We start from the raw sequence: 23316 nt of genomic DNA on the forward strand, positions 1-23316 counted from the left end.
AGTTTGGCAAGAGGAGCAGACACTAAACAAATAATGAGACAAATACCAACTTAATTACACCGGCGATGAGTGCCACCAAGGAGCCCATGTGCTGGGAGAGCTTTCAGCAAGAGGACAGCTCTGAGCCAGAGCATCAGGGAGGCGCCTGGGGAGCAGGGCCGTCCTGCAGTGTGAGAAGGAGGAGATCAGCCAGGACAGGGTCCTGAGCCCCTGGGGGAAGGGCTGGGCCTGGGTGGGCGCTGGGGCCCTGGAACCCCAGGGGAGGGAGCAGGTAGTGTCTCTGCTGGTCGGTTTGTGACTCTGCTGACAGGAAGCTGAGTGAGCATCCCAGGGCAGCTTCTGTTTGCTGCGAGGCGGGAGGCAATGCCTGGCCAGCTTTAACTCCAGGGAGCAGTGGTACAGGCTCTGAGCTGCAGACCAGCTAACCAGCCTCAGCCTGGACCACTGAAGGCCCTGGCTCCAGCCGGGTGGGCCCGGACACAGCCAGACTTGGGAGACAGCGGGAACAATTCACCCAAGCTGTCCCACACGGTCTAAGGAAACCTGCGCGGCTCTCCCCACGGGGAACCTGTCTGAGTTCTGCTGCTGAGCTGCTGGGAAGCCCACACTTTGCTCCCTCACTGCCCCTGTGGAACTCCAGGTTGGACCAGGGAGGCTTGCCAGGCCTGGAGGGGCACCAGGGGGTGGTGTCAGTGTGTGGCCTCCCTTCCCCCTAGGCTACTGCAGGCAGGCTTCCCCACTAGCCCAGCTCTCCCAGAGCCATTCAGACCCATCCCCCAGCAGCAGCCCTGAGGCCCTGGGAGGAATGGCACGCAGCCATCGGGAGAGTCCCACTCCTGAACTCTTGGAGATGAGGAATTTCTGGGAGCTGGACCTTGCCAGAGCCCCAGATGGGAGAGTGCCCCTCCTCCACAACTGGGAAAAAGTAAATGGGATTTCTTCCAACTGCTGCTGCCTGAGCCGGACCCACAGCCTCACCACCCAGCTCCCCTGTGCGTCTGGGCCTGGGGTGCCGGGAAAGATGTATGTGGGGAGAAGAGGGGGAGCCCTGGAAGTGACAGCATCCGTCACCCCTCCCTCACAACTCAGTCTCCCCTGTTCTCTTTCCCAACTTTCCTCTCCCCCACCTCCTGCCCCACCTCCTCCCCAGAACCCCGGGCTTGGCAGCCTTTCCACTCCTTGGCCTCTCCAAGTGGAAGGTGACTGTTCCCATCCACCCTCCACACCAGCCTTCCCCAGGTCTGGGCGGGAAGGCTCTGGGCCGCCAGGCTAGGGCTCTGGGCGCCCCTGCGGAGGCTGCCCTCCCGAGTTCAGTCAGTGAGGCCTTATTTGGTGAGTCTTCTCCTTTTCCTTTTCTTCTTCTAGAAGAAAAGAAGAGGGGCCTTCTCCCCACCTTCTCCCCTCCCACCCTTCCTTCCCAGAGGTGCCAGAGGAGCTGGAGAAGGGCCCACCCCCAAGCCACAGCCCGGACCTTCGTCCGAGGTGCTGAGGGTGACCTGGGTCAGGAGGGTCCTGGGGAGGGCCCGTGCCACTCCCTCTGATTCCCACCCAACTCCAGCCCTCCCAGAGAGCTGCTTTTGCGATGCAAATGCCAAGTTCCTCCCCCTCCCTTCTTTTTCATTGAAATGCTTCAAGTCTCAGAAAAGAGGGGAAAATGATGTGTTTAAGACAGCAGTGTCTCACCCGCCATCGAGCCCGATAAGGGATTGTTAAATTTTAATTAGACAATTTGATTCCTTCAAATGCCAGATTCTCAGGGGAGGCAGCACCAGGGAAACAGTTTGCTTGAGTTTATGCTGCGCCAAGCGTTCCTCACCCCCCACCTCCGGGCCTGCGCCCCAGAGTTTCGCTGGTAGAGGGAGTCAAAACCAGAGAATGGCAACCTCTCCTCCCTCCTCCCCGCCCAGCCAGCTCTTCTCTAGGGTCCCAGGTGCCCCAACAGATTGACCCTTTGGGCCCCAGCCCACCAGGCTTGGGACCAGGGGTGACCACAGCCTCCGAGTTCTTCCTAAAGGAAAACATCAATTTGTGGTGTCAACCCCTAACTGTATAGCTTTAGAGGAGTGTTTCTTCTTCCAACATACTTTTGGTGAGCTGTTTCTGTTTATAGCCTGGGGAGGGACTGGGAGAGCAGCCCTCCTCCCAGCTCTAACCCCCAACCCCCTGTTCAGCGGGATGGTCTGAGCAGGGCTGTTACGGAAACGACAGCCAGCCAAGAAACAGGCACCACTCAGAGGGTTGGAGCACTCAGATGTATTACGCCGGCGGGCTCAGAGCTCCGCCGAAGCTCTGAGCAACTCCAAGACGTGCGCATGAGGTTTTATAGGGTAAAGTACAAGCTTGCGGTATTCGGCCAATAGGCATGGAACAGCTTTAGCAGCATCGTTATCACAAAAGTGGAGGCAGGGAGGCAGCAAACCAACCTTCCAAAGCCAGATATGTATCTTTGAAAATCCAGCTGGCTAGCAAAAGAAAAAAAATGAACAGCAAACCAACACTAATTAACTTAGATTTACAAGTTAGTCCCGCAGAGCTCAGCTCAGTATTCCGATACCTAGATTTGTGAGTTATCTTGTTAGCCCAGCCCAGCCTCTCCTTCACATTCTTAGACTTGTGAGTTATCCTGTTAGACAAGCCTGGCTTTTCCTTCACAGGGTGGTCTGCTGGCCGGGGCAGCCTGGGAGCGGGGCGGGGGCAGCTCAGCCCCAGGTGTCTGTCTGGGCTCACACAGCACCTCAGCTTGCAAGCTAGCTCATTTTCAAATTGGGGCATACACAGAAAATGGTAGCAGCTAGGGTAAATGGCCGAGGTGCTGGGGGCTGGACACATCTGGCTCCCGGCTCGATCCATCCCAGACATCTCATGGGGAAGCTCTGCTGCACGGGCTCTGAAGAGAGCTGGTGTCCCAGCAGGCTGGTGTTAGGCAGGCCGTTGGGGAGAACTTGATGGGGAACTGGTGACCTGGAAGGGGCAATGAGTACCTGAAACACACGAGGACCAGGCGATCTCTGGCACTTCGACTGCAGGCCATACAAATGGAGTTTCCCCTGCTCCTGGCTCCCTCCACCTCCCACCCACCAGGGCAGCTGCGTACGAAGAGCCTGAGTGGCCCCAGAGCACGCCTGGACCCTCATCGCCAGCGAGGCTGGGGTGGGAGCAGCGCATGCTCCATCTTGCTGCCCTGGGAAGGTGTGGATGGTGCTTTGCAGGAGAGGCAGCCATCCGCGAGTGAGGCCTGGTGCCTGCAGTTCTCTCTGGTAGCTTGCGCTGCCTTAATAAAATACCCTGGGTGGCTTAAACAACAGAAATGTATTTTCTCACAGTTCTGGGAGCTGAATGTCTGAGATCAGGGTGCTGGGCTAGCCAGGTTCTGGTGAGAGCTCCCTTCCTGGCTTGCAGATGGCAGCCTCCTCCGTGCGTGCTCACCTGGCAGAGAGAGAGAGATCAAGCCCTCTGGTGCCTCTCCTTATAAGGGCAGTCATTCAATCAGGAAGACTCTACCATCATGACCTTCTCTAGGCCAAAGGCCCTGTTTCCTAACAGCATCACATTTAGGGCTAGGACTTCGTACGAAGTCCATAGCAGGAGGCTCAGACCATCCATCGCCTCCCAGGAGACAGGACCAAGGAGCTCAGCCCCTAGGAACTAAGAAATGGCAGTGACCGTGCATGTATTTGGAGCTTTTACTCACAAGGCAGGGGAAACCCGGGAGGAAGATGGAGGTGGCATGTAGAGGCTGGTGAGCAAATCGATCATATTTTCATGACCCCCAAATCAAAATGCTTGTTCTAACAAAAGAAAAAAAAATTTAATAATATGCAGTCTTCTTTATCTGAAGTCTTATAAATGTAAGAAAAATTCGCCTTGGGTTATACATTTAGCCAATCTCTTTTTTTAAGAAGAGCAGGACATTTGGACCATCCTGGCAAATCCAGGGTGTCAGCTGTTGTGTGATCTTGGCGCTTCCCACCTACACGAGCCCCAGAGTGGGCGCTGCTCTCACCTGCCTTCTCCGGACCCAGGACCAGACCAGACTCACCTGGAGCTCTCCCCTCCCCCAACAGGCACAGGCTCTGACATGGATGGAGAAACTTGAGGTGCAGGCAAGGGCAGGGATCTAACTAGCAAGTCCTCCGGGTGTCCCTGGAGTGAGGAACCCCGCAGCCAGGCCTCTCCTTTGTGCTAGCTTCCCCCATGATGCCCCTTGGAGCCCTGGGCAGAAGGAAGAGATGGGGCTGGAGCTGGAGCAGGGGGAGCCTGGGGACCAGCCGTGTTCTCAGGCCTCCTGAGAAAATGCCAGCAGGGAAATGCCAGAAGGTCACTATCTTTTGTTCATTCTCAGATGCACATCCTCTCCGACATCTTAATGGCTCTGAAACCAGAATGCATCTTACAATTGGCCCCATCTTAAAGCCTAAAGCTTTTGTATTGGGGTTTGATGGCATCTTGTTTCTTCCCTAGTGGTACCTGAGACATCGGTACACCTTACATTTAATTCTGTCTTAGAGCCTAGGAAACATGGCCATTGGTATATAGTCTCTGGCTGTAGCAGGTGGGCTGGGAGAGCATGCTCTTCCAGGCCACTTGCCACCTCATCCTGAGGGTCACTCAGATTTATCCAGCAACCACGACCCAGGCATACACTGCCTTTTCTTTCCTTCACTCCTTCTCAAGGAGTCGATTGCTACATCTTGGAATCCTTCTCTCATCTAGACCCTCACTTTCCAAGGAAAAGACATAGGAGGAGTCCAGCTGGACCTCTGACCCTGATGGGCTGCATTTGAACAGCACCTGTCACTTCATCTCTCGGAGCCTGGGGCTTGTCTGATTGCTTGTTTCTTTGAACGATGTTACCTGGATTTGTTTTTTTTTAAAGATTTGGCTTTTCCTGAGGGTTTACCTGTGCCGGCCACACATGCATCATCTTACCTAAATCCTCACAACAATAATTGCTCTCCCTATTTTGCAGATGGGAAAACTGAGGCTCAAGAAAGCCAAATAATCTGGCCAAGACCCCTGGCCTAGGAAGGCGAGAGGTGGGATTTATCCCAGGTGTTTTGGTCTTCAGCCCCTATGTGATACTGGTACCTCTCCATCCGGGGAGAAGGGAGGATTTGCTGACAGCCGAATCCCCACTCCTCTTGATGTTGTGTGAGAGCTAGCCAGGCAGCCCCTGCTGGTGGGTGACGTCAGCCCCACTTAGGAAGGATGCTGAGGATGCAAGAAGGACTGGGCTCACTCTGGGTGCTGGTTAGTAGGGTCTTATAAACATTTAGGCATGTTCTATGTTTCTCCATTTTTTCAACAATGAAATTATATTACATTTGTATCAACAAAAAGCAACAAGAACAATTGAGAAGAAATGCTCCATTAGAAAATGCAGTGCCTGAGGTGTTTCCAGCTTCTGGTGAGACTTGCTCTGCAGGGTAATGGGCACCGGAGAGGAATGAGTGCTCACCGCCGACCCCTCCCTGAGGGGCAATGCTCACATTTGCCATTGAAATTGTACCCATAATGTAAGTTTTGGCTGTTCTTCCTGCTCCAGGAAGCCCTCCATGAACACTCCAGCTGTGCCCGTGCACATGTGCTGTCTGGTGTCTGAACATCACTTTACTGGGCACTGTGGGGTGCCACCCGGACACTCTGTGGGTCTAAAGGGCTCCTTCCCCAACCACAGGGAGTGCTGGCAACTGACCATTCCAGCCGGTCTGGCTTCTGGGTGATTGCCCCCCTGCTGAGGAGAGATGCCTCTTTCAAGGTCACATCTTTTCCCTGGACAGGACACAACCTATGTATGGCGTTATGAAAGGGAGGAAAGGCTCGACCCTGTTGCCCTAATTCAGGCAGCTGCGCAAGGCTTTCTGAGGTGGTCACCAAGGCTTTGCTTGACTGTGAAGCAGCCCGGTTTCTCCGCTGCCCCATCCTGCCTCCTTCACTTCCCTGCCAGTCTTGATCCCGAGAGCACCCCCAACACATCTGTGTGCTGACATCCTCCTCACAGTCTGCTTTCTGAGGACCCAGCAGCACCCACGATACTCCTGGGCTGCACCTCTCCTTTGTCGCGTATTAACCTAATGGTCTACGTTAATAGTTACATTTCAAGTGCGGAGGGTTTTTCTTCCCAGTTGGACTCACAGAGCCTCTGATGCAGTTCCACAAACAGCTTTTAAACACTTCCTGCCTGCAAATCACAGCGTTAGGAGTCGGAGGAGAAGAACAAGACAGTATGCTCTTTTGTTTATTTCACAAAGAAGATGAAGTGTGAGCCAGACACGGTGTAACCCTTGAGATGCTCACACCCCAGTTAACACAAATGGGGAATGTTCCAGAACAACGCCCTGAAGCAGTGCCTCCCAAGGAAGGAGGCAGATGGTCCAGCCGAGGGGACTTGGGATGGATTCCAGGGCAGGAAGACTCTGAGCAAATCTTGCTTTGAAGAATTTGTAGGGACTGGTCAGGAGAAGCGAGGGAGAGGAGGCTTTCCAGACACTTTTCTGATTTGTAAAGTGGGAATAAGAATGACAAGCCTTAGAGGTTGTTTTGAGGATAAACGAGACAGTATATTAAAAAAAGAAAAAAAATTGGCAACCTATCAAATCCTTTACAAGTAGATGAAGTTACCACCGTAGGATCGTGCTGCAGAATCAGAAGTGTGGTTCGGCATGGAGAATGAGTGGGGTGGGGGAGACGGGACTGAGAGTCCCCATCAGATGCCACTGGCCTTACCCAGAGAGGGACTAAGGAATGGGAGGAGGGGCAGAGAGGAGCAGTCAGGATTCCCAGGGGAAAGGAGCATGTCTCCAGGTCCCTGGCAGTGTTTGGCTCCCGTTGAGCTCCATAGATGCTGACTGAGCAAATGCATGGTGGGAGCAGCCCCTGTGGTCCAATCGATGCCTGCATGCAGGTCTCCCGCTGTGGGCTTTGCGAGGGCAGCTCCATATGACACAGTGCTTCACTACTTTGGAACTGGAAGACTTGCTTCAGGGGTGGCAGTCACCCCGTGTGGAGTGGAACTGGGCATTTTGCTTCCCCGAAGGGGCTCCAGAATGGTGCTGCTGGCTTGGACATCTTCCAGCCTCCCCTGCTGAGAGCTGGTGGAGCAGGTGTGTCAGAGGGATGAGGGTGTAGAGGTGGGCAGACCCTTCTCCAGGGCTCCTCTCTGACCTGTGGCAGCTGGGGTGCCCTCCTCCCTGGTTTGGACAGTGTATCACTTTGAAACGGAATGGCATAAATTGCTGGATTTCAAATCCGTTTGGGTAGCAAAACCCCTGGAAGTCACGGCGCTTTGTGTGGAGTACCTTGAAATGCTGAGCATTTAGTTTCATTGTGTAAATTAGGAACACTTTTGTTAGCAGGAAAGCCCACTATATTAGATGTCCATTATATTTCAATCACCACCAGAACACAGGGTGTCAAACTCATCGGTGCCCGCTGCTTCTCAAGTCTGCCTTTGAGCCCCCTGCTTCCTTTTCTCAGTGAGTAGAATTACCAAGCCTCCTGGAGTCCAGAGCAGAAATCTGGAGTTGGCCTCGTCTCCTTCTCTCCCTGCTTCCCCCAACCCCAACTCTCACGCCACGTCTATCCAGGGACCAGATACCATGAAACTGACTTCCAAGTTAGCTTCTGATTCTGAACATGTCTCTCCATGCTCATACCCCAACTTCATTCAGGTGACCACCATCTCTTACCTGAATTACAGCCACAGCCTCACTCCCCTCTAACATCCCCTCTGTACTGTACAGCCAGTGACCTTTCCAAAACCGCAATCCAATGGAGTCATCCCTCTGCATCCAGCCATTCGGGGGGCTCCAAGCTTATAAGACCCCCATCTAGCCCCAGAATGGCCCTCCAGTTTAATTTCCTCCTGCTTCATCATCATGCCCTATTTTTAGCCAGATAGACATATCTGCTTTTGGAGCTGTGTTGTGTTCTCTCTGGCTGGGACGTCTCCCTGCACTCAGTTGCCTGGCTGACTCTGCTTTCTTCTTCATCTCAGATGATGCCTCTTTCAGGAAGTCTTCTCCCCTGAGATGAGACGCCCGTTCCTCATGGCTCTCAGTGCAACAGTGTAGAACCTCGTCAGCTCTTACATGGGTTCCTGTAGCCTCTGAGCCGGTGTCCTGTCTGCCACCCCACTTAGCCCCGCCCTTTTCCATTCTCTACCCAGTAGTGAGAATCTTCTCTCTGAAAGGCAGATCTGATCATGTGCCTCCCACTGCCCTAGGGTCACATCTACACTAGCATGGCTTATAAGACCTACGATCTCATCTGTTGCAACCTCTCCAGTTCAGTTCATGCCAAGCCCACCATCCTCCATCTGTTCTAAACCTCTTGCTAACCTTCCAGCATGGCACCCACTCTCTGGTTCTGCCATTTGCATAACTGCTTCCTAAGGTCTGGACCCTTCCCCTGGCTTCCAACTCTTTACCTAATTCCTGCACATCCTTCGGGTGTCTGTTGAACCTCACTTCCTTGGGAAATTCTTTGAATCCTTAAAGTAGGCTATGCCTCTCTCCCCATTCCATTTCCTAGTGCCTCCCACTTGTCGGTTTAATTGCTTGGTTAATTAGCTATTATTTCTTTTAGAATGCAAGCTGGAGAACCATGCATATCCTGTTCCTGCCTCTGTTCCCAGCACCACATAGAACAATGTTCAGAAACTACTTATCGAATCCGGAGTGAACGAACTTCCGTTCTTAACGCTAGAAGCTGGAACTCCTTGTGAACTTGTCTTAAGTGTGTGGGACATGGGATGTGCTTAATAAGTGTTTATTGAGTAAACGAATGAATGAAAGATCAACTCTTTTCACGGTGATTGATTTTACTCTACTTTAAAAAATTATACCCTCTCGTTTGTGTTACCATCTGCAGATTTGCTAGCAGATTTGTGGCAGCAGGCCTCAAAGTCGTAAGAAAAGTTTTGGATGCAAACATCAAAATCCTGAGGCTGGAGAATTCTCTCTTTTAACCTCCAGTGGCAGCAAGCTTTGGGAGTTCCTCCCGCTCATCCCTGTGTCTGTCACTCCCGAACAGAGCCTGGCCACCCCGTGGCCCCGCCGCCCCAATGGATCCACTGAACCTGTCCTGGTACGATGACGTTCGGGGGAGCTGGAACTGGAGCCGGCCCTTCAACGGGTCCGAGGGGAAGGCCGACAGGCCCCAGTACAACTACTACGCCATGCTGCTCACCCTCCTCATCTTCGTCATCGTCTTCGGCAACGTGCTGGTGTGCATGGCCGTGTCCCGCGAGAAGGCACTGCAGACCACCACCAACTACCTGATCGTCAGCCTGGCCGTGGCCGACCTCCTGGTGGCCACGCTCGTCATGCCCTGGGTGGTCTACCTGGAGGTAGGTCTGGGCCCCGCCTGGCTCGGCGCCTTCCCCGGAGTCCAGGCTCCTCGCTGGTTCCTCCCAAGAGTGTGCCTTTTTGGGTGGTCTCTTCCTCCACTCTGTAAGCTGAGTCTTATAAAGTGGGCAGATTGTCTCGTTAACAATCCCAAATGCCACTTGGAGAGTGCTTGCCAAGTACCAGGCCTCGTGTTCGCCTTTACAGTCAGTGCCCCAACCCCTGCCCCGAGTCAGCATCTTAGAGAGGCTGAGCCGGATGGTCAGAGAAGTTAGGCGGCAGGTCCAAGCTGGAGCTCTGGTCCCGGGGAGTCAGTTCAGTAGGTCATGTTGGAGACGGGAATCACTGACGAGGGTCCCGGAGGATGGGACAGGCTCGTGCTTCATCCTCTCTCCTCGCTTCATACTGGGGGCTCCTGCCCTGCATTCTCCTCCCCTCCCTTCTGCCCGTGTGTCCTAGCCTGCATCTGGGACCTCCAGGTAGAAGGACACTGCACCCCCTTTCCTCAGGAAGGACCACATAGTGGCCCATGGCTCAGCCAGGAACGCAGCCCAGCTCCGCGCCTGGAATAGCGAGTAGGCAGCCCCCGCTACGGGCCAGGCACTTCACAGACACAGACTTAGCAAAAACGCATGCTGATCCTGAGTGGACAGCATCCTTCTCACCTGAAGGAAGAGGAAACAGAAGGTTTGAGAAGTTGCCTGTCTTCACCTAGATCACACAACAAATGGAGAAACCTCTGACAGAGAAGTCCCGAAGGGGCACCCACCTCCAGAGGACACTTTTCAGAGCTGGCAGGCAGATGAGGGAGGGTCTGGGGAATTCGGGCGGCACAGGCTGCATCCTGCTCTTTTCTCTGCCCAGGGCTCTGGGGCAGAGTCTGGGTGCTTGGGAAGCTGACCAGGTGTTCAGGAAAGAGCCAACGCCAAGGTCACTAAGGTCTCTGAGCTGTTCCCTTCCCGCTCCTGACGAGAGGGGAATTGACCTGTATCACGGAGACAAGCCCCTTCCTGGGAGGGAAGGGCTTCCACCTTCCAAAAAAGTCATGAAGCCTTTGTAGGTTTAAGCAGAGGAGAAGCAGCCGAGGTGGGGAGGGGGCTGGCCTCCCTGTCCCTCCGTGACTGCACGTTTATGCGGACCCCTCGACTCTGCCCGTCCCATGTCCTGGCTGAGGGGATGTTCTCTGAGGAGCCCCATCCTGATTCCCCTGCTCCCTTGCAAAGGAGGTTCCCACCCCTCAGACCATCAGGGAAAATTGATGGGTGGCTGGCTGGCCAGGCAAATAGCCTCTCTGTGCCTCATTTCCTTGTCCATAAAATGAAGATAATAACAGTATTTATGTCATAGCACTGCTTGAGAATCACGTGAGTTAATATATGAAAATTGCTTAGAACGGCACTGGCCACATAGCACCGCGCAAAACTAGCCATGACAATGGTGATGAAGGTGAAGATGAGGATATCCACCCCTCCCACACTGAAGGACCGTCCCAGTGCCAAGGCAAAGAGGCACCCTCCTCCAGAGTGAGGCGTCCTCTGCCCAGGGTTCTGAGCACAAGTTCTGGGCCTCCAGACCCACCACCCCTACCCAGGCACCCTAAGGCAGGGCCCAATCTGTGCATCAGGGCTCCCGGGCACCTGGAAGCCCTTCACACAGGTGTTTTAAACACGCCTCTTCACCATTATTTTAAAGGTGAAGCTCATTGTTTCCAGGGACGGTGGAGCATGGCGTCTCAGGGAGCGGTGCTCAAACTCCCATTAAAACAAGAGCTGGACTGGGGGCCCTGCTTACACGACACGGTCTCAGCTACTTATTGTCCCTGGGGAATGTCCCAAGTGGAGTCTCACCCTATCCCGGCATCCTGTTAAAACATCCTCGCAAACACATACTGTACTCTCTCCAAGAGATGCTCTTCTTGTCCGGAATTTTCCATCCTGTTCCATCTCCAGGGGTGTGAAACACCTCTGTTAGCCTGCCGTGTTGACATCTGACTAGGTGGCCCTGGATGGGCATTATTTACTCTGCGCTGTATATGGAAAGCACGCTGGCTTGCGAGTGAGAGGGCCGGGTTCAATTCCTGACTCCACCACTTTCCATCTGGAGCAGCTCCTCAGAGAGGAGAGCCAGGGCCCACGGGTCTGCACGTGCCGTTTCAGCCTCACAGCCCGTGGAGGGGAGGGTTCGCTGCGCGCATTTTCCAGAAGAGCAGATGTGACTGATTGAGGAAGTGAGCAGACTAAGATTCTGCACTTTTTATTCACTCCGTCAACATGGATGAAATGATCAGTGTCCTGCCCCACCCTTGGGGCTGGGGGCCAAGGCCCTGGCAGGGCCACTACAGTGCAGCCTGACGGAGATGACCACGGAGCAGCCCCCACAGGAGGTGTGGGAGCATCACGGAGTGAGGAGGCGCACGACCCAGTCTGGAGGCGTTAGGGAAGCCTGGCAGGAAGAAGCGGTGCTTTCAGAAGGATTATCCAGGAGAGGGGGGAAGGCACTTGCATTCCTGGCAGAGAAAAGAAGTGTGCAAAGCCTCTGAGCAGGGAGGGGTGGCGGATGGGAGTAGCTGGCTGGAGGCGTCCAGGGGCAGTGGCCTCAGAGGTTTGCTGTCACATTCTACAGAAATGCGTGTGAAGCGTTTGGAACAGTGCCTGACACGTAGCTAGTGCTTCGTGTGTGCTAGTGAGTGTCAGGATTTAGCTGAGCCAGCTCGAGGCGGGTCCCGGAGGCCTCGGCCTCAAGTGAGCAAGAGTGTTGATGAAGGTGTCCAAAGGTGTGGAGGAAACAGCCGTGCGGTGAGACTAGGAAACCTGGGGACCGGTCCTCCCTCTGTTGCTAAATCACCAGGTGGTCTCGGGCAAGTCTCTTGCCCCCCACCGACCCCTAGTTAGTCTGTCTTTGCCACGACCATCTCTCCGTTCCTGCTTTACATTTACCTGGTACTTTTTACATAATCATCTCGTCTTTTTGACGAGCTAGACATCCCCTTCCAAGGCAGCTCAGGAGAGAGCATAGGACGTGCTGCCCAAAGAGCTTGCTGGGAACTCCAGCCCTGCTGCACACGAGCTGGGTGTGCCCTCTGAGTTTCATTCCCTCATCCCGGAGCGGACATAAGCAACCCCTTCCTTCACAGGCTCTAAGAACAATAAACGAGGTAAAGTATGCGCTCACAGTAGATGCTTTAGAAACAGTGGCCACCAACACACTATCTTGAGCCCTTGATTCAACCGCCCCCTAACTGCATTTTAGAACAACTGTTCCTAGGACCACGGAGGAAGCCCCCCCTTCTTCTGTGCTCCAGGAAGGCTTCTGGGGACAGGGATTGAGAGCTCCCTAAAGACAGGGACTATGTCAGGAATGTTCACCACTGTACCTAAGAGTCTAGGACAGAGCTGGACACAAAGTAAGTTGCTCGATAGGTGTCTGAAGGAAAGAAGGAAGGCAGGGGAGAGGGAAGGGAGCAGGGAGGATGGGGAAGAAAGCCCTGATATCTCAGACCTAGATCCCCAGGGCGATGAAAGCCGCTCAGAAATGCTCGTCCCAGGAGGTCATCAAGGTGGAGCACAGACCAGGTGGCCCTGGGACCCTTCCCGTGGCCCCCTGAAGGTAGACTCTGTTGATGCCAGGGGAGCCAGCCCCTTCCATCCCCTCCACCACCATGCCCCGCCCTGCCCTGCCCCCCTACATCCAGTTCCTGCCCGCCTGGCCAGAGCTTGGACACCCTTGCCCCATGTAAGCCCCAGAGAGGGCAGCATCACACAATAGGCGTCCTGTCTGCTGGGAAAAGCCGCTGTTTCCTCCACGCAGAGCTCATCACTGCACTTAAATGCCACCGATTGTTTTTATGTCTGAGAACAGCGAAGGGGGCAGTGCTGAGAACGAACATTATCACTTGGCCGGCAGCCATGCTGTGCCCCGCAGAGTGGGTACCGCGCTGCTCCGGTCACCGGGAGGGGCTGTCTTGCTCCTCTTTTCTCCGATATATTGTCACCCAAGTTGTATCTCCCTGTCCTGACTCTGTCCTCGGAGTGGAGCCTGGTCTAAACTCCCACGGTTGCTGGGGCCAGCCTGCTGTGGGAGTGTGCGTGCCTGTGTGCGTAAGCAGGAGGTGTGGGGGTATGGGTGTGCACGGGGCGGGGGATGAGTGTGTGTGTTTGTGGGGAGAGGGGTGCAAAACGCCCTTGCTGGGAGCCAGACTCCTCGTCTTCCATCGAACCTGAGGTGCACCGTCGCACACCTCCCCCAGCGCGTTCTTTTCTTCCTGAAGATCTAGCCGAGGTTTTCCTTCTTTCGTTCTCCAGGTGTCACAAGGAGCAGAAATGTCTTCCCTGTTTCCTCATCACTGTCATCACCATTGCTCTTTTGTTTTTTTTTTTTTTAATATTTTATTTTGTTTGTAGGTTTTTGGGGGGTTTTTTAGTTTTGGGATTTTTTGGGGTGGAGGAGGTAATTTGGTTTATTTATTTAGTTATTTTAATGGAGGTACTGGGGATTGAACCCAGAGCCTCGTGCATGCTAAGCATGTGCTCTAACCACTGGGCGTACCCTCCCCTCTCACCATTGTTCTTAATAGATACTTACTCGCCTACTCTGTGCCACACCCCACGCTGGGCACTGAAGGAGTGGCCTGACTCCCCCAGAAACCTGGGCTAGGGTGGGTTCAGACACTGAGCTAAAAGGCAGTGAGCGAGTCACCACACTTTTCTGAGGCTCAGTTTCCTCACTGGTAGCATGGGGATCGTAAGGTGTCCACACAAAGGTTTTAAGGATGAGAGTTCAAAGCTGAGGCACTTGTAAAGGTGGGTCATTTTTCTTCTAGCACACTTCTTGGCACAAAGTGGCCTCGTGTGGAGGAGAGACGGCTAGGGCAAAGGCTTCAGACACCCGTGGGCACAACTCCCCATTGCTGCCCCCCTCCCCTAGCCGGAGATCCACAAGCCCCCCACCGAGCCCATGGCCCGATCTGCCCCAGGGGACTGAGCCACTGCGCCGTGCTCAAGCTAATCTCCCCTCTGCTGCCCACCCTTTATGTTGCTTCGTCCCCAGGTGGTGGGTGAGTGGAAATTCAGCAGGATTCACTGTGACATCTTTGTCACTCTGGATGTCATGATGTGCACAGCAAGCATCCTGAACCTGTGTGCCATTAGCATCGACAGGTGAGCCCAGCCAGGGTGGGAGAGGTGACCCAGACCATTCACCTCTGGGGCTGCCCCACCTCTCCTTCAGGGTCAGGCTCGGTCTACTATGCCATATGGCGCGTTGTGTGCCTGTGAGCCCACGTGTTTGTGCGTGTAAGGGTGCGCATGTGCACATGTGTGTGGGAGTGTGTGTGTCTGGCTGGGAGAGGTCAGACCCCCTAAAGGAGGCTGTCTTGCAGACAGTGATGCTACCAAGAGTACCCAGACAGTGACTAGCAAGGAAGAGAAAGCACTCAGGTAACCGAGCCCTACCTCTGTCACTGCTTACTTACGTGACCCTGGGCAGATTGTGGAAGTTCTCAGAACGCTAGTCTCATTGTCTAGAAACCCAGGGTGGTGGCCCCTGGCCACCTGCGGCCCTAGTGTCTGGTTGTGCGTTTCATGTCCAGCACAGGGCGCACGGCCAAGGGGGCCCAGGCCGTGCTCACCTTGCTGAGCTGTATCCTCGGAGCCTGTTACTGATTCGCACACACAGGTACGTGGGCTCCCAGAGGCTCTGGCTCCCCTCGCAGGGTTCTTGGAAGATGGAACGAGCTAACATCTGAGAAGTGCTGGATGGAGGGATGTGGGGTGCCATGCACAATGACGGCTACTGAATGAGACCTAACCCTTGCTCTGAGGGGCCTGGCTACCAATCCACCAACAAACACTTTTACCCTCCATGGGGCCAGCAGACATGCAGTGGGTACAGTTTCAAAGGTGCCAAGACCCAGGCCGTGGCTCCTCAAAAAGCCTGAAGTCCAAGCAGGGCAACTGGAGTAATAGGTCTGGTCCCGGATTAAATGGTAGATGGTCAGTCATTGAGCACTTGACTGGACATCACCAACTGTCCTCACTGTCTGAGTCGGGGACCAGAGAGAGGGTTGATTCAGAGTAGACAGGAGGTGGATTGACTGTCTGTCCCCCCATAGTGGGGTGTCTCTGGTGTGTGCACGTTGTTTAGTGAGCGGTCCCTCAGCCCGCATCCCAGACTCAGGGTCCCTGCACCCCCCGCCTGCACAGGTACACAGCTGTGGCCATGCCCATGCTCTACAACACACGCTATAGCTCCAAGCGCAGAGTCACTGTCATGATCACCATCGTCTGGGTCCTGTCCTTCACCATCTCCTGCCCACTGCTCTTTGGACTCAACAACACAGGTGAGTCCAGCCTCTGTCTGTCTGGGGCCCTGCCCCCGCCCCTGTGCAGGACCCTGAGGGAGCTGAACCCTGGCGCAGACGCCGGTGGTGGCCCATTCACCACCCAGGACTGAGGCCAGGCTGGGCTTCCTGGGCCAAGCCCAACTCCTTGCACCTGGTAGAGTCAGACAGGAACAATGGCCCAGGCCGTGATGGAGTTGTGTGAGGAGTGGGGATAGTGATTCAGGAGGGTACCTGGACGTTTTCAACTTTGTTTATTAAATGGAAGCAGACCAGGAGGCCTTGTAAACCACATGTGTGTGCATGTCTGTGTGTGTGCACCCACGAGAGGAGGCCGCTGGGCCTCCATCACCCCTGACAATGGTGTCTGTGTAATGAAGCTATAGCCCCAGGGCTGGGCAAACCCAGGCCAGGCCAGATCTACCTGGAGCAGGAAAGGTAGAAACAAACAGAAGGCTAGCTGCCCGCGGCTGGTCCTGTGCGAAGCAGTCAGGAGCATCTCAGACAGAGGAGGCCCAGAGTGGGGGGTGGAGCTTGTCCTCATCTGGGAGGTGAGATGATACTGGGGACCATTACCGGATAGGATGCAAGGAAGCCTTGAAAGCATGTGGTTCAAAATCTAAGTGTTATGGGAATTCCAAGAGGCAGGAATAGGGCTAACCGAGCTAGGATTATCTGGGAAGAGCCTGGGAGAGAGGACAAACACCTGCTAGATGTGAAAGGGAAATTGGAAACACAGTGGATCACAGGTGAGTTCAGCAAACAGGACCAAGTCATCTTGTCCCTAAAGTTAAAAGGTGTCAGACCTCCGTGCAATACACAAGAAAGTCTCAAGTGATGGTTTGCTCTTTTTACATAATTTTCTTCCATCTTTTTTTTTCGGGAAACCATGGCTCCCTGTGTTTACTCCTGGATGACAAAACTCGTGATGAAGTTATGAGGTGATAGTAAGGGAAACCCTTGGAAGCAGTCATCACAGCTTAGCTTTTTGCTCATGCTTGTTTCTAATACTTTGATTTACGCTGTGTATTTATTACATCTAATATTTCCAGGCTGCCTTAGGCGTCTAGTCATGTTTTCTGTAACGCTGCTTCTTGGCCGGGAAGGCACCGTGGCCCCCGGGGGCCTGCTGACCTCCCACCCCTGGGGCTCTCCTCCCCCCAGACCAGAACGAGTGCATCATCGCCAACCCCGCCTTCGTGGTCTACTCCTCCATCGTCTCCTTCTACGTGCCCTTCATCGTCACCCTGCTGGTCTACATCAAAATCTACATCGTCCTCCGCAGGCGGCGGAAGCGGGTCAACACCAAGCGCAGCAGCCGGGCATTCAGGGCCAACCTGAAGGCCCCGCTCAAGGTCCCGAGATCCTTCTCCCCCAACGTCCCTGTCTAACCATGACCCGGGGGCTCTCCGTGCTCGGTGGGGGCCTGGGACACTGCAGCCACCGGGGTCCAGGCTGGAGGAGCTCCGAGGAGCTGAGCGCAGGCAGATTCCGAAGGCTCGGACATCAGTGGGCGACGTGAACCTCCAGGAGTGGGAGGTTGGGAAGGGGGCGGAGACCACCTGGGAGGAGAGCTTTGTCTGAACGCAGCAGCTCTTGGTGCCTTCGTGGCTCTTCTCTCCCTCTTTCCTTCCTCCTCCTTTCCTCCCTCTGACCCTTCTGTCTCCTTTTCCATCCCTCTGACGCCTCCATCCCATCTCCTTTATTTCCCATGCTTTCCCCTCCTCTCTGTGCGTACCTCCTTCTTCCTCACCTGCTCCTGCCCACTTCCCTCCTCTGCCTCTCTTTCATCTCCATGCTGACGTCTTGTGACTGCTCCCCTCTGCTCAGCCCTGCCTGAGGAAGATGGTAGGTGGGCAGGGAAGGAACAAGAGCTTGGGGCTTAGAGACAAAAAGTTCCAATCCTGGCACCACCACTTTTTTTTGCTGTGTGACCTTGGGCAAGTTGCTTAACTTCTCTGAGCCTCAGCTTCCTCATCTGCTAAATGTGAATCATAATACCGATCTCACAGGGTGGTCTTGAGGATTCAGTGGGAGAGGGATGGAGTGTGCCTAGAAGGGTGCCAGGTCCCCAGCAGGTGCCACATAAAAGTTATGGCCCTTTCGTTCCCTGTCCAGCTCACTTCTTCCCATCACAGTACCAACCTTCACCCTCACCTCAATTGCCCCTCAGGCCCCAGCCTCCTAAGCTCTGCCCTTCTCTGAGCTCCAGTGCCCAGTCAGACTACCCCACATTGGATTTCTGTCCCCCTTGCCCCATCTCCCTGTTATGACCCATGTGCTGGCTCACTCCACAGGGCAACTGCACTCACCCTGAGGACATGAGACTCTGCACCGTTATCATGAAGTCTAATGGCAGTTTCCCAGTGAACAGGCGGAGAGTGGTAAGTGTTCAGGTCAGGGACTCCAGGGCCCTGTCTTTCTGCCTCTTGGGAAACCCACCCGCGGTGATTCTGAGACCTCACCAGCTGGTCAAAGGGATAAGCCCCTCCCAGGATCCCCTGCTTTGCCTCAGCTGAGGCCAGACTCACCATGCACACACATAAGCAGGCATGGAGCAAGACTGTTCATTCCTGCAAGGCACAGAGAGGCACCCCTAGTGCAAGGAAAGGTCTGGGAGAAAGGACTCGGCCATAACCACATAAGCAAAACCATAACAATGGCGATGCCCATTAATCACAAACCTACCATCTTCCTGTTAGCTCGTCAAATCCTCACAGCGACCCTGAGAGGTAAGTCTTGTTGCTCCCACCCGTCTTCATTCCGCAGGAGAGGAAACAGAGGCTCAGAGAGGTTGGGTAACTCACCCAGGGCTAAACAGTTGGTGAGAGTTAATATGGGAGCCCAGACCTCAGTGACTCTGAAACCCATGCCCGTGTTCTTCCCACTGGCATACGCTGCCTTACAGACAGGCAGGTTCTGGGGCGGGAGGGAGGCTGGGTGCTGGGGGAGGAGCGAGCGGAACAGCTGGGGCGGGGGTGCCCACAGTAAAGGGCAACCTGTAAGTGGAGCCCAGAAATGCAGAATCACAGCAGACCCCAAGTTTCCCAGTAATAGTAGCACCAGGGTCCAAGCAGCAGGTGTCCCATCCCCCGACTGGGCAGAAGATGGGCCCAGGAACGCACAGAGGGCGGCACACCGAGTCCAGGTCAGGCATCTTCAGGAAGCAGGAACCCTGCTAGTCACCTGCACATTCACTGTTCACCAGCAAAGGCAGGACTCCACGGAACCATGTGAGATGGATGCCAAAACGGGGACTCAGGATCGGGGCACTTCCACACACAGTGAGGCTGCATTTCAGAAGCTCAAGCTTGAGACCCCCAAGGCCTGGAGCAAGGGAGCATGAGGAATGCTCTGGGAGCCCAGGAGGACGTGGGCTCCTCCAGATCAGCCCAGCAGGGGGGTGAGGGGCTCAGGGGTTCGCCCTTCCACACCTGCATCAGTCTACCGGGAGAAACAGCACACCTGTGCTGTGCTGGTGCAGGAGGCTCGTCAGCCTGGCAGCCCCTGTTTCAGCCTGGCAAGGAGAACGGGGGTGCCCTCTATGCAGGAACATGAGTTCCTGGAGGCAGGAACGGAACATCAATCAGTAACTTATTCACAGCCGCTAGCTTGGCACCTGGCACTCAGTAAGTGTTGTTCAGTTAATAAAACAGAAGTACCTTGGTACGAAGCCACCACAGGATGGTCGTGGGGTCATCGAGGCTGCCTGAGGATTGCTCTGCAAAGAGGGCCGGGTGACCTGGCAAGCTGGGATGGTCGTAGGTCCTAGGTACCCAGATAGCTCCTACTTCCCAGTGATCGTCCTCCTTTCCTCTCTGGCAGAGTGACCCGGTGGTGTCTGCAGGCATCTCCACACAGGCATAGGGAAGGGCTGGGTGGGCCTGGGTGGGGCCAGGTGAGGCCAGGTAGGTCAGGTGAGGTTGGGGGGTTGATGGCCAAGAACTTGCCTGGCTTTACCCAGAGCTCTCTGCCTCGTGCAGGAGGCTGCCCGCCGAGCCCAGGAACTGGAGATGGAGATGCTTTCCAGCACCAGCCCACCCGAGAGGACCCGGTACAGCCCCATCCCGCCCAGCCACCACCAGCTGACCCTTCCTGACCCATCCCACCATGGCCTCCACAGCACTCCTGACAGCCCCGCCAAACCAGAGAAGAACGGGCATGCCAAAGACCACCCCAAGATTGCCAGGATCTTTGAGATCCAGTCCATGCCCAATGGCAAAACCCGGACCTCCCTCAAGACCATGAGCCGCAGGAAGCTCTCCCAGCAGAAGGAGAAGAAAGCCACTCAGATGCTCGCCATTGTTCTCGGTGAGTCAGCCCAGGCCGCCAGCCACAGCCGGGCTTTGCCCAACCCTGGCTGAGGAGAGGAGGTCCCACTGTCTGCCATCCCCCCAAACCATGGCTGGTGGGTCGCAGGACTGGTACTTTTCAGGCACAGGCTAAGCCCATGGACCTACCTGCTTAGATAGATTCTATAATTATGCTCATTTCACAGATGGGGAAACAGTTTTGGAACTTGACTAAGGAGGACGCACGATTTAAACTCAGGCAGTTTGACTCCAGAATCTGAACTTGACCAGTCTCCCATCATGACCCCCAGAACCTCATGACCCTGGGCAAGTGACTTTGCTCTCTTGTCTCCCCATCGGTAGAGCAGGTTACCTCTTAGGGTTCTGGTCATCAAAATGATACACAGTGTGAAAGCATTTTACAGACTGTAAGCAGTACGTGCCAGTGTTGTCATTGCGATTTCTGTCAATTTTGACATTTCTGAGAAATTGGGGAATTCACTTGACTTGATCGAGACGCAGTGGGGCCAGAGGGTGTTCCTGTGAACAAGGAAAGGGGCTGTGAGGGGGGCCCCATCTAAATGGGGGTGAGTGAGGCGAGGCTCTCAAATAGAAGTCTCTTAGAAAACAGATCACAAAGGTGAAAAGTCAAGGGCTGGACTGATACGGGTAGTGGGGACAGGAGGGACTGTAGCACCCATGGTAGTTGTGACGCCAGTCCACACTCACCATCCCTGTGACCGCCCGACAGTCCTGTGACATGAAAAGTTCAGGTGTTACTATTCCGGTTTTACAAATGAGGACTTGCAGTCTTAGCAGGTTGGAGGACTACCCGAGACCAAGTGCAGAGGGTGGCAGAGTGGGGCTGGAGCCAGGCCCTCTGCTCCCGTCACTGGCGGGGGGTGGGGGGTGTCTCTGCTCCGTAGCCCTGCCTTTCCCAGCATCGCTCGGTCCCTGGGGACTCCCGTGTGCCTGTGCGACATTCTGTGCACACAGTGTCTCCACACCGAGGGTCCAGCCGAGCAGGCGGGCCCGGGTTTGACAGGCAGAGCGATGGGCGGGAGGTCGGAGTTGTGACAGCAGGTGTCCCCGGGCAGGGATTAGCAAAGGTGTCACCGACGGGGCTGGGGAAGTTGGGGAAAGGCGCAGCAGAAGCCTGGCCATCTGGGGACTTTGACAGACTAGAGTTTGGATCTCAGCTTTGCCAGTGAGTGGAGTGGCCTTGTGGGCATCACAGAGCCTCCGTTTCCTGGTACCTCATGCCAGGAGGACTAAGTGGGGTGGGTTTCGAGCTCCCCTTCTGGCCCAGATTGCGCGTTCCCCACTCCCAACTTCTGCGGAAGGTGTTTTCCAAGCTGGCCAGAAAGGAGAGAAGATATTTCCATTTCTACTGGCTGCCCTGGTCAGGATGTTAATCTTTTGGATTTGTTTTCAAGCCCATTATCCTTTCCTAGGAGATGGGCATTGTTACACGCGCTTGACAGAGGAGGAGAATGAGGGAGGTGAGGTGACTCGCAAAGGAGTATCAGAGGCAGGTCCTTCCAAGACCCCAGGTCCCCCTGAGGTGCTCTTGTTGCCTTGGTAACGGGGCGGGGCCTGCGGCACATACCTCTAGCTCTGCCCCTCCCCAACCCCAGAGGCCAGCCTGACAGCAGTCCTCTTCCCCAGGCGTCTTCATCATCTGCTGGCTGCCCTTCTTCATCACCCACATCCTGAACATACACTGTGACTGCAGCATCCCGCCCGTCCTGTACAGCGCCTTCACGTGGCTGGGCTACGTCAACAGCGCCGTGAACCCCATCATCTACACGACCTTCAACATCGAGTTCCGCAAGGCCTTCCTGAAGATCCTACACTGCTGACCCTGCTTCCCACCTCCCTGCCCAGAGGCCTCGCCTCGGTCCCTGGGAGCCGTGGGCAGGGCGGCCCAGGACAGCCTCGGCCTCCTCTTCGCCTTCAGGCCCTGCAGTGTTAGCTTGGCTCCACGCCCCTCACTGCCCGCACACCCTCGCTCCGCCAGGGCAGTGCTAGAGAGCCAGGTACAGTGCTAGCCCTCGGGCCGGACCCCTGGCTCAGGGGCAGCTCACAGAGCCCCTGTTCACTTGCAGGCTCTCTCTGCTTGGCACCAAAGACCCAGCCGCCTTCTCTGAACTTCCTCCGGGGCTCTGGGGTTGCCAGGCCGGTGTCAGGGCTCAGAGGCCGTGCCTGCGACAGGGAAGGAGATGGACAATTCACACCCCTCCGAGGCCCGCACCAGGGACGCCAGAGCTCTTGCCAAGGCCCCAGGCTACTTCAGTCCTGGGAAACCCATGTAAATACCGGGTCTGGATGGACCCCAGAGGAGCCCAAGCCAAAAATCTTCACCCCTCTCCTGCCCGACAGAAGCCCCTCCTTCCATCCACAGCAGCAGGTCCTGACCCTACTCCAGCTCCCCACGAGGTCTGCACATCCCTGCGAGGGCGGCCCCGAGGGTCTGTGGGGAGAGGACCCCCACCCCAAGCCCACTCTGCTGCCCCCTGCTGGACGCAGGTACATCCCTCCTGGGGGCAGATGGGCCAGCCGGGGTGGCAGCGAAGGCCGCCTCCAGATTTGCCGGGGGCCTGTGTTGGGGGTCCCTGAGGTCCGTCGGGGGGCTGCCCCTGCCTCACTCTGCCACAAGCCACCTTCCTCTTCTCTTCCTTTTGCCCCTTCACTCTCCCGTTCCCTTTCCCTCCCACCGCCTCCGCCTTAGAGGAGCCCATCGGCTAAGCGGCTGCCGAGTACTGTCGGGTCGGGCTTGGCCCTGCCCTGCCTGAGGGCGGAGGGGAAGCTGCAGCTTGGGGGAGTCCCCGGGCCCCAAACTCTGTAACATCACTACACATGCTCCAGACTAATAAAACTTTGACAAGAGTCACATCCAGGGCCCCTCAGGCAGAGGGGACAGTGTCACCTCCAACCTCCACCTCAAGTGTGGCCGAAGCCTGGTGACTGTGCTGGGATCAGAGCTAGGGTGGCCTCCTGCAGGCCGTTCAGAGGGGGCGGACCCGACCCCTGTCAGACAGGACAGGATCTGGGGGGACAGGAGAGGAGGAGCTTCTCCAGGATGGCCAAGGACAGGACGTGTGTGCCTGCGTGTTTCTCCCTCCATCCCACCTCTCCTTCCAAGTGGACCTGAGTGCGCTCAGCCCTGCTGGGTGGCCCGGACCTTCACCTGTCAGCGAACGTTTCCAGTGGGAATCCTGTCACATACCCAGGGCTCCCCCAGTCACCAGAGCAGCAGGGTCCTACCAGCGGGACGCCACGTTGTCCCCACTTCCCACCTCCTCCTCTCTAGGTCCTGGCCCCTGTGAAGGCCTCATCC

General features: G+C 55.5%; 1 protein-coding gene across 2 annotated transcripts; it reads left to right on the top strand.

Moving 5' to 3' along the window:
* The first annotated feature begins 9033 nt into the window (after positions 1–9033).
* Positions 9034–22931, top strand: DRD2 (dopamine receptor D2). Of its 2 annotated transcripts, XR_012066545.1 has the most exons (8): positions 9034–9349; positions 14394–14503; positions 15548–15684; positions 16849–17039; positions 17982–18068; positions 19668–19995; positions 21645–22015; positions 22085–22488. XR_012066545.1 is itself a non-coding variant. In XM_015242225.2 (7 exons), exons 1-7 carry the CDS (start codon positions 9065–9067, stop codon positions 21836–21838), a joined length of 1332 nt encoding a protein of 443 aa, XP_015097711.1. In that variant the 5' UTR covers positions 9034–9064; the 3' UTR covers positions 21839–22931. The 2 variants fall into 2 exon arrangements, 1 of the variants encoding a protein (XP_015097711.1); XM_015242225.2 differs by having other exon boundaries at positions 21645–22931.
* Positions 22932–23316: the final 385 nt, after the last annotated feature.

This window comes from Vicugna pacos, chromosome 33 (genome assembly GCF_048564905.1).
Source record: "Vicugna pacos chromosome 33, VicPac4, whole genome shotgun sequence".
Classification (NCBI taxonomy): domain Eukaryota; kingdom Metazoa; phylum Chordata; class Mammalia; order Artiodactyla; family Camelidae; genus Vicugna; species Vicugna pacos.